Source organism: Corvus brachyrhynchos, unplaced genomic scaffold (genome assembly GCF_000691975.1).
Source record: "Corvus brachyrhynchos isolate BGI_N302 unplaced genomic scaffold, ASM69197v1 scaffold365, whole genome shotgun sequence".
Taxonomy (NCBI): Eukaryota; Metazoa; Chordata; class Aves; order Passeriformes; family Corvidae; genus Corvus; species Corvus brachyrhynchos.
Window position 1 is genome coordinate 168,355 of NW_008239544.1, and position 10,570 is coordinate 178,924.

General features: G+C 54.2%; 2 protein-coding genes across 2 annotated transcripts in view; both read left to right on the forward strand.

Annotated features, from left to right (window-relative positions):
* JPH3 (junctophilin 3) overlaps nucleotides 1-10,570 on the forward strand; it is a 50,754-nt gene that overhangs the window by 23,642 nt on the left and 16,542 nt on the right. The window contains exon 4 of the mRNA XM_008639175.2: nucleotides 8,531-8,655. Within this exon, the coding sequence (XP_008637397.1) occupies nucleotides 8,531-8,655 (125 nt within the window). The remainder of the gene's footprint in view (nucleotides 1-8,530; nucleotides 8,656-10,570) is intronic.
* The window catches only part of LOC108448454, a 6,257-nt gene continuing 4,352 nt past the window's right edge, over nucleotides 8,666-10,570 (forward strand). Inside the window, exon 1 of the mRNA XM_017741388.1 lies at nucleotides 8,666-10,564. Within this exon, the coding sequence (XP_017596877.1) occupies nucleotides 10,085-10,564 (480 nt within the window). The 5' untranslated portion in view covers nucleotides 8,666-10,084. The remainder of the gene's footprint in view (nucleotides 10,565-10,570) is intronic.

Here is a 10,570-nt window from a genome sequence, read left to right on the forward strand (position 1 = left end):
ATTCCTGCTTTAATCCAGCCTGGAGAAGCTGCAGTGTGTGGATGATCCAGCGCTGCTGCCCGGCTTCCTGGGAGGTTTTGTGCCTTTGCTTGCTTTTCCTTGGGTTTTTTATTGCCTTTATTTATTTTGTTTTGCTTTTCCAAGGATTTTTAGGGATCTCTTCCAACCTGTTTTGCCTCCCGCCTGGTAGTGGTGGGCTGGTTTGGAATGAGCTGGTTCTGCCCGGGGTTAGAGGGATGTTTGCTGTGCCTTCGGGATGGGAGGGCTGGCAGGGGATGCAGAGGGGGCGCAGCCTTTCCCACTCCTGCTGTGTGCGTTTCCCATGATGGACACGGCAATTATCCAGCAAAATCATGGAAACCTGCCCTATCCAAAGCACCCCAGCTGGAAAGCAGGAACATCCCCCCCGCTCACTCCTTTCCCTTCCCTGAGTGAGCTCTTCCCAAATCCTGCTCTGAGTGGCTTCCCACAGGTTTTGCAGCTCTTTCCAGAAGGTAACAATGCTCAGAGCAGCTCTGCAATTGTCTCCTGCCTTCCCCTGTTTATAGGAAAAGGGGAAAATCCATTCCTGGAGCTGGAGTTTGCTCTTCCCTCCGTGTCTGATTTAGGAGAGGGAATTTCCCGGAGCTTGGCTTCATCCTGGGAGCAACTCCCTGTCCCAGCACTGCCCATTTTGAGGGACAAGCGACCACTCTGGAGAGAGGCCAAACCTCAGGTGGGACAGTGGCCTCAAAGCCACCCTTTCCCAAGGCAAATCCTGGTGTTTTGCACCAGGATGGGCAGGTTCTGCCTGGCTGTGCCATTCACCTGCCTCCTGCGGAGCTCCATTCCCAGTGACAGATGGCCGGGGATGAGCTCCCTCTGCAGATGTTGATTTTCTGGCCAGCTGTAAATAACATCCAGGGCATCATCTCCCTGCAAAGCCCATCAGCTCTGCCCTTGCTGGGGGGCACGAAGTTAAGAGGAAGGAATCTCACCGGGAGGGAAATGCAGGAATCTGCCTGGCCCTGCTTATTCCATGTTTTCCTTGGCCAGAGAGATGCTGGGATCATCCTGGCTGATGGTGCCGGATGTGCCTCTGGGTAGCAGCTCCACCTGGCCCAGCTTTTAAAAGTCGATAGAGTTGGATTTTCTTGGCATTTTTTGTCCAGCAAAAACAGGGATAAAATAAGGAAATCCAAGCACCTTTTTGGGATGGTGGGAATAAGGTGAGCTGGAGAGGATCCTGGCATTTGATGCTCTCACCTTTCTCCACTGGGAATGACCCAGCTCAGAGATGTGGTTTGAGCTGTTTCTCCCAGAATTTTGGGGACATGACCCATCCCTGTCCCCCAAGCCACCGAGATTTCACACCTTTCCGTGTTGTGAATTCAGTTCTCCAGCAAAACTCCTTTTGGCCACTCCAAGGGAAGGCACAGGACCCAAGGACACAGCCTGGGATACTTTTTTCCTGCTTACTTGGATTTAAAAATGGAATTTCAGAGTAAAATGGCAAAAGATTCCTTGGTGAATTTGTAACTCCAAAAATATAAAGGTAGGGAAGGCCCTGGCACAGGTGCCTGGAGCAATGAGCTAAATGGGAACTGGCTCCAGCCCCGTCTCCATGAATTTGGGAGACCTCGTGCATTCCACGTCCCAGCTGGGCCACGGGCACCTGCTCCCCACGAGCTCTCCCAGCTGCCTTGGGAATGATTTCTCCCCGGAACGTGACAGAGAAACTTGGATTTGCCCTTTTGACCACAACATTTTCCATGCTTCTCTGTAATTTGCTTTCTTGGGCAGCAAAAACACATTGAGGGGGCTTTATTCCCAGAATTAAAGGGTTTGAGTATTTTTTTTTTCTTTAATTCTCTTGAAATGTGCCTTCCAGAGCCATTTTTTTCGGAGTGTGCCACCACCATTCCCTCTGTCCCGTGCCATCCCAGCCTTTCCCAACCTCCCCTCCCGCTGGTGGGAGCTTTCCTGCTCCTCCTGCCGGTGCTCAGGGGTGATCCATCCATCCTCCCATCCCAAAATCTCCATCTGGAGCCGGGAAGTCTGGCTCTCTCTTTGCTATGCACAGCACCTGCTCCGTGTCTGGCTGCTCAGAGCCCGAGCAGCCGTTCGGGGCTGCATTACGTCATGTCAGAGGTCACATTAAGCAGCTTTTTTCCCCTTGATTAAGAATTCCAGCGATGGAGGGGGGACAGAGGGAAAAGCAGACGGAGGGAGCGGGCTGGGAAAAATGCCTGCGCGGAGCAGGTAAATGGGAATTTATCCACAGACAGCTAATTGGTGCGTCTAATATTCCACCCCCTGAGGACCAGCGCGGTGTTGCTGCCTGCACAAATCACTCACGGCGAGCCTGGTGCAATAACAAGGGAGCCGGGAGAGATGTGGGAAGAGCCAGGCTGGAATTAGGAGCCGGTTTTATCGGGGCAATAAACGCCAGATAGGGACAATAACAAACAGGTTGTTAATTGCTGCCATCTCCCCGTTCCCTCAGGGCGATGTCTAGACAGAGGCTGGCTCCGGGCTGTGCTTATCCCGAGCCTCTGGAGAGGGGCTGGATGCGGGATGCGGTGCCCGGCGGAGCTCCTGGAATGGGGAAGGGAGGCAGGATGGGCACTGCAGCTGTGCCCTAAATCAGAGAGGCTCCCGCAGAGGTGGGAAGCAGACAGTCTGCAGTGGTTATTAATAATTCAGTCCCAATTTGTCCCATCTAGGAGAGCACGAAGCCCAGCCAAGCCTCCCCTCCTGGCTGCCCGGAGCAGGCAGAGCCTCCCGGGCTGTTGCAACGATCGATCCCACTCTGGCAGGGATCTGGGAGCTGGGATGGCCTGTCCTGCCCCACCCCGGAGCGATCCCATATCCCTGGGAGAGCGCTACATCAGCGTCCCCCTCTCGCAGGGCTCCGGGGTTGGTGACCGGCATCGATCACCGGGGGACCGGTGCTTTGTGTTCCTTGGTGGATGCAATCAGGGCTGGATCCTGCTCCCGCTGTGCCAGAGGGATTGGAAAACAACCCCTGTGGAGCCCACACAGCCGAGGGATTCACGCTGGGGAGGCTGGACTGAAAATCTTCTCCTCACCTGATCCAGCCTCATGCTAGCCTGGGTTTTCCCCATGGGGAGGCTGGACTAAAATTCTCCTTTTCCTCCTTCATCCAGCCATCCCTTCCCAGGACAAGGTGCATCCCAAGGCTTTCCTGACCCCGGGGTTTGGATGAGTCTTAAACGCCCTGCAAATGCTCTCTCTGAATTTTTCCTGAAGTATTTCCTTGCAGCTGGCATGCGTTTTAATTGAATTTTGCCATTTGAAAAATACATGAAGCTCTTGTAATGGAGGGAGAGAAAACATTCCCTCCTATAGGAAGATAAAGATGCATTTAAAGAGGAAAAAAACAACCCCAAAGCTGCCTGATGAGGTATTGACCTGGAGACAAAGTGAATCCGATGGAGCCAGCCCGGCCCCTCAGGAAAACTTGAGGCTGTTCATTAGGGATGAGCTCACTGCCAGTTTAACTCCATCCTCACCACACCCGGTGAAACCTGTGGTAAATGTGCCAATTTCCAGCTTTTCCATGAAAATAGGGGTACTTTTATGGGGTAGAAAGGGGTTTTTTGGGACTTGTTGCAGCCTTGTGGTGCTCCTGTTGGAGTTGGGATTCCAGGAGAGCTCTGGGTATGGGGTGGAGGAGGGCTGAGCGTCTCCATCCCTGCACAGGGTCCCTGCAGGAATTTCCTACTTCCCTATCAGGGGGTCCCTCAGCCAGGCTTTGAGTTCAGGGGGGTGTCAGGGAAGAGAGAAGTTTCCTTGGAAAAGACCAGCCAGAGCTACCATGTGAATTTTGGGAAACAGGCCTTCCTTCCCAGAAACCTCAGCCACAGGATGCCTTTTAACATTCCCAATAATGTGGATTCCTCCCTGTGTTCAGCATGGAGCTCCTTGTGGCCCCAAACACGAGTTTGCTCAGAGTCTGCTGCCTGGTTTCTGCTGGAATGTGTTTTCCTTACAAAAGCGCTGGAAAAATAGGAATAAGGATAGCAAATCCCTCCCCTGGATGGATTCAAACAATGGATGGAGAAGGACACACCAGTGATCCGGGTTTCTCCTGGCTCCAGGTGCCATCCTGGCAATTCCAGGTGTCACATTTACAGCTCAGAAAGCTTTCTGGGCTTCTGTAAACTTGCTCTAATTTCCAGCCTAATTTTAAAGCACTTTGTCCCACTTGTTCTTCTGCCAAAGCGTTCCTGGAGCCAAAACACCTCTCAAGCATCACCTGGTTTGAATTTTGCTTCCTTCCTTCCTGAACCCCTGAGGATTTTGCTGGGAGTTCACCCCTTTTTGGCTGAACCAGCCCCCAGCTTTGAGTTTGCAGCAGAACCCTTGGATCCACTCCTCACTCACTCCGAGCCACCCGGAGTTGCTGTTGGAATTCCTAAAAAGTCAAGTTCTTCCTTGCAAATCGGTTGATTCCAGCTGCTCACTCCGAGCCACCCCGGAGTTGCTGTTGGAATTCCTAAAAAGCCAAGTTCTTCCTTGCAAATCGGTTGATTCCAGCTTCTTATAGATTAGCTGGAGCTGATAAACTTGGCATTAGGAAGCAGGCCCAGGTATTATCCCTTCCTCTGTCAGCTCCAGCCAAATCACAGGAGATCTGCAAAGATTTCCGGGGATCTGGTTGGTTGGGATTTTTCCCTGCCTCCTGCCAGCTCCTCTTGCCAGTTTGACCACTTGCCCGCTCATCCTCTGAGAAGAGTGAGTCAGCTTGGCAAAAAATTAATAAATAAAATATTCCAGGCCAGCCCCAGCAGGGACTCTCTGCCCTGACCCAAAACAGGGCCTCAAAAGCCACAAACCATCCTGGCCTTCCCCCCTGTGGCTCTTCCCAATCCCAATCTTTGCCTAAACACCCTCCTCCAGTTCAGTTTGGATAGTGAAGTGCACTAAAATCCTGGAATCATGGAATGGTTTGGTTGGAAGAGACCTTAAAGCTCATCCCATTCCACCCCCTGCCACGGGCAGGGACACCTTCCACTATCCCAGATTCATCCCAGCTGGAGGAGGAGGCTGGGGATGCTCGAAGGTGGGAGGAATTAAACAGCTCCTCTTGCATCGCCCTTCCCTCCATCCCATCATGAGCCCACAGGAACAGGATGATCTTTAAGGTCCTTTCCAGCCCAAACCATCCCATAATTCTGTTTCATCAGGACGACCCCAGCTTTATTTTCACCGTGGTCTCCAGTTTGGCGTCTCCATCCCAGAAAAAATTTACGGCAGCACTGAGGGCAGGAGGAGCAGAGCGATGAGATCAGGCCCTGTCCATGTGTCAGGGAGAAAAAAAACTCCCACTTTTCCAGGGAAATAAACTCCAGGCAATTAAGTGGGAATTAAGATTTAGCGCACGCCACGAGCAGCAGGCGTGGAGAAAGGAGCCAGCTGGTAAATTTAGGACGTGACAAAGTCGTGCGAGCCCTAACTGGATTACTGGCATTTATTTGGGAATACTTATGGATTTTATCATGCAACGTATGGATCTCCATCCCCCCCACTTTTCCAGGGAAATAAACTCCAGGCAATTAAGTGGGAATTAAGATTTAGCGCACGCCACGAGCAGCAGGCGTGGAGAAAGGAGCCAGCTGGTAAATTTAGGACGTGACAAAGTCGTGCGAGCCCTAACTGGATTACTGGCATTTATTTGGGAATACTTATGGATTTTATCATGCAACGTATGGATCTCCATAATTCTGCTTTTCACTCCTCCCGGCGTCTCGGGGAGATTTACAAACAATTAATCGGCGGCGTTCCATGCGCTCCGAGGAATCCAGTGTATCCCATCTGCTCCGGGGAACCCAGTCCGTTCCATCCGCTCCAGGGAATTCAGCACATTCCAGCCCTCTCCGAGTGTATTTTGGATCAGAGGTGGCTTCCTAGACGTGATTGATTTTTAACCTTTTCTGAGCCAAAGCCCCAAGTTTCCATTTTTTAAATTCCCTGCACTTCCTGGGCTGATCCTGGGAGTCTGTGGGGATGAGCAGATCCAGAAGTTGTTGGAGTGAGTTTTTCAGGGATGGAAATGCATCCGTCCCCAAGGGATGGTGATTTTAATCCATTTAGGTTGGATGTCAGGAAGAATTTCTCCATGGAAAGGGTGGTCAGGCCTTGGCAGGGGCTGCCCAGGGAGGTTTGGAGTGCCCATCCCTGGAGGTGTCCAAGGAAGGCCTGGAGGTGGCACTCAGTGCTCTGGGCTGGGGACGAGGTGGGGATTGGGCACAGCTTGGATTTGGTGATCCCAGAGCTCTTTTCCACCCTCAGTGATCCCATGGTTCCATTGAGGGGGTGCTGAATGCTGCAGAGAGGAGCAGAGCCCGGGCGATCCCAGAACCCCAGGCTGGGGTAGTGGCTCTGTGTGGGCTCCTCCAGCGTCACCTCCCGCTCTGCCACCACCCCCGTGTGCCCCAGCCCCCTAGAATGGCACAGGCTGCTTCTCCAGCCTCCTTCCCTGGCAGGCAGAGAGGGATGAGCGCTTCCAGTCGCCTCTCCAGGGAGGAGTGTCGGGAGCAGGGTGTAATCCTGGCTGCTGAGCGCGGGCCAGGCGCCCGCAGACGTTGTTAATCCTCGGCTGGGGCCAGCAGGGACCTGCAGCCTGGAAAACGCTGCAGTGGCTGGGCAGCCCCAGCCCTGGGCAGCTCCCAGGCCAGGAGACAGCACAGGGATAAATGGATGGAGGATCTTCGGATCCACATCCCTGAGAAGCTCTCCTGGAAGATGCCAGAGGTTTCATGAGCTCAGAGGGGTGGAATCTCAATTTTAGGCCTCTGGTGGCTCCAATGGGTTTACCCACAGGTTTGATGCCTCAGCCTTTCCCACAGACCACGGTGGTGCCAGCAATGTGGCCAAAAAGAGACCTGGAGAGGGGCTTTGGACAAGGGCATGGAGTGATAGGACAAGGGAGAATGGCTTTAAGCTGAAAAAGAGTGGATTTAGATGGGATATGGGGAAGGAATTGTTCCCTCTGAGGGTGGGCAGGCCCTGGCACAGCGTGCCCAGAGCAGCTGTACCTGCCCCTGGATCCCTGGAAGTGTCCAAGGCTGGGTTGGAATAATCTGGGACAGTGGAAGGTGTCCCTGCCCATGGCAGGGCTTGGAATGAGATGGATTTTAAGGTCCCTTCCAAACGAAACCGTTCCATGATTCCATGAAAAATGGGAGCAGGCTGCACCTCCTCTCCCAGCAGTTTGCTGCAGCTCCTCCTTGGTGCATCCCCGCTCCTCCTAAAAGAGCAGGGCTGGGATACCTGACAGGGAATGGGCTGTGACACCTTTGTCCCCTCCTCTGACCCCAGTGAGTGCTGAGCAGGGAGAGCACTGGATTCCAGCTGGGTAAAAACCCATTTAAACCCAATTTTTGGTTGCATCAATCACAGAGAACCCTCAGGACCTGCACCAGCATCACCACAGCCCCTCCAGCACCTCCATAACTCTGGAAAACAGCTCAGATCCGCTTCCAGGGCTACTCCAAAGCAGCCAGTGGATGGGAATAAAGCATTTATCAAAGCAAAGACACTTGAGAAGTGTCAGGAGTGGAACACAGGTGACAGCATAGCCACACTCACACCCTGTTCCCCAGCCCCGGCAATGCTTCCAAGCAAAGCAGGCACATTCCTGGCCCTGTTTTCCATTTTTAGGAGCCTGTCAGAAATGGCACTCCCTTCTCCACGCAGATGTCGAGAAATTAGAGGGAATTCAGAGAGAGGCAGAAAAAAAAAATGATTAAAGGAGATGGAGGGCCTGATTTTGGAGGGAAGAGAAATCAGCGGAGCTATTTATAAGCCTGCCTGCACCGGGGTGGGAGCAGGAATTTTTGAAAGTGCCTGGATAGCTCGGATAAGGGGGAAAAAGGGGCAAAGCAGCTTCCGGAGGATGCTGTAAATCCTGAGTGACGGATGAAATGCCATCCAAAAAAAGCCTTTGGGGAATCATTGGTGAGTGCAGGGGACAGTTGTTGATCCAGAGGGGGGAAAAAGTGCCCTGCTCAAAATGTGTGAAGGGATGGTGGAGGCGGCGCTGGAGCCGAACCTCCCGCTCCTACCTCTGCTCCCAGTATTTATTTACATCCAGCATTTTACGCAAAACGTGGGGGTGGGCGTGGAAATGTTCTTCTTTTTTTCTTTTTCCCATCCCCAAAGCGAATGGGTTTGGTTAAAAAAAAAAACCAACCAAACCAGAGCTTGAAATTCAGGCCTCCAGCCCTGGAGGCTCGTGGGAGATGCACAGAGAGGCTGCTGGGATGGGGTGGGAAATGGGATGGAGGGACCCTGGGAGAAAACCTGCACCTGATCCCAAATTTCCTGGGTGATTTCCAGGCTGAGGAGCAGCTCAGGAACCTGTTGGAAAATCCCCAACCAGCCCCAAGCTCTGGAGGCGGCTCCTCCCTCACAGCCAAAGGGTTTCGGAGCAATTTGTGGGGGAAATGTGGGGTTTTCCATGGCGGGGTCTGCAGGGAGGAGCTGCCTAACGGGGTCCTGGTGTCTCGTGTTGCCTTTGCAGGACCTCTCACTCCAGGGCCAAGGCGGAGGCGGCCGTGACGGCGGCGCAGAAAGCTCAGGAGGAAGCGCGGATCGCCAGGATCACTGCCAAAGAGTTCTCGCCTTCCTTCCAGCACAGGGAGAACGGTCAGTCCAGGAGCCATCCCTGCCAGTCCCTGCCCCTCCGAGCCCCCCAAAACTCCCCTGGCTGGAGGCTCAGTCTGTGCCTGCAGCTGCCGAACCCCAGTGGAGCTCTTGGGGTGGGAAAGCTCCCTGGATCACCAGGTCTGGGGAGATTTAGCACAAGGCTGTCGGTATCCAGCACTTCCACCTTGTTCAGGGCTTTTTTCCTTGGGATCGCCTCTTTTCACACCAGAACACCCCCATTTTTTAGTTCACAGTCCTTGATGGTTGCACAGAAAAGCCTGACAAGGGCTCTGGAAGGAAAATGCAAACACAGATGATCCCAGAGGTCACCACTCATCTTACACCCACGGCTTGTGTGGTTCCTGATTTCTTTGGAATGCTTGGACGGCACCCAGTGGGACCTGACCCTTCCCTCGGCCGTGCAAATCAGTCACAGGGAAAATCCACATTTGAGGTGGCAAAATCCACATTCCTGGTGGCAAACCCTCCCTCCCTCCCTTCCATCCATCCATCCATCCATCCATCCATCCATCCATCCATCCTTTTCACCATTCCTTGTTGGTTTGTCCACATTTTTGCTCAGCAAAGGCTCGGAGAGGACGGAGCCAAAGCCAACCCAGGGTCGGGCCGGGCTCTGCAGCCGAGTGGGAGTGGGAAGCTCCAAGTCCCCTCAGCGATAATTAACATCACCATTAATCTGTGACTGAGTTTATGGGAAAGTTTTCCAGCACCGAGCCCTCCTCAGGAGGCGGCTGTCACTACTCTCCCCCTCCCAGCTCGAAGCCAGGATTACTCCCCCGCTTTAATTGCTCCAGGAGCTGCTGCCGGTGACTCAGGGCCCGGGGCTGCTCCCGAGCCCGGGCAGAAGGGAACCTTGGATCTGCTGGTCCAGCCTGGCCCTGGCCCGGTGCTCTCCTCACCGTGGCTCGGAAATGCGGGGGCGGCCGGGGGCATCCCTTGGTCAGCACCACGGCCCAGAAGGGCTTTGGGGGCCGGCTGCAGCCTGAGCCAGGACACATCCCCAGCCAGGGACACTCCGGGATGGCCGAGCATCCCCTGGCACCCCCCTGGCACCCTCTGCCTGCTCAGCCTTGTTCCAAACCCCCCTCACCCCTCCTCCTGCCGAGGCCCGATTTGTACACGGCAGATCTGAGCTTTCTCGCAGGCGTGCGAGCTCCCAGGGGCTTCTCCAGGCCTGAGATGTTCCTCATCTCCATTTCCTCCTGCCAGGAGACTTTGCTGGTTTAAATCACCTCTTGGAAAGATATTTTTAGGTAATACATTTTTTACTACCTCCTGGACGGGGCCGTGGTGCTTCGCTCGTGCTGGGGTTTGTGTGGCTGGGGCTCTGGCTGGGGGGGGTGGAGAGGGGAGGGCAGGGGAGGCGGCTCCACTTAGAGCATATTAAAAAACAAACACAGCATCCCAGATGTGCCGGGAAACCGGGAAGTGCCTGCGGAGCGACTCGGGCACATCATGGGTGCGAGTGGCTGTGTCACCTCAGGCTGGAAACGGCTGGCGGGGCTGGAAAGGGATGGGGGAGCTGCCACCACCCTCAGGGCATTGCAGGGGCTCTGCGCACCCACCTTGCACAGGATCGGGGGTGCTGGATGTGCCCACCTTATTCAGGACCCTGGGTGCTGGATGTGCTCCCCTTTCACAGGATCGGGGGTGCTGGATGTGCCCTCCTTATTCAGGACTGTGGGTGCTGCATGTGCCCACCTTATTCAGGATTGTGGGTGCTGGATGTGCTCCCCTTTCACAGGATTGTGGGTGCTGGATGTGCCCTCCTTTCACAGGATCGGGGGTGCTGGATGTGCCCTCCTTATTCAGGACTGTGGGTGCTGCATGTGCCCACCTTATTCAGGATTGTGGGTGCTGGATGTGCTCCCCTTTCACAGGATTGTGGGTGCTG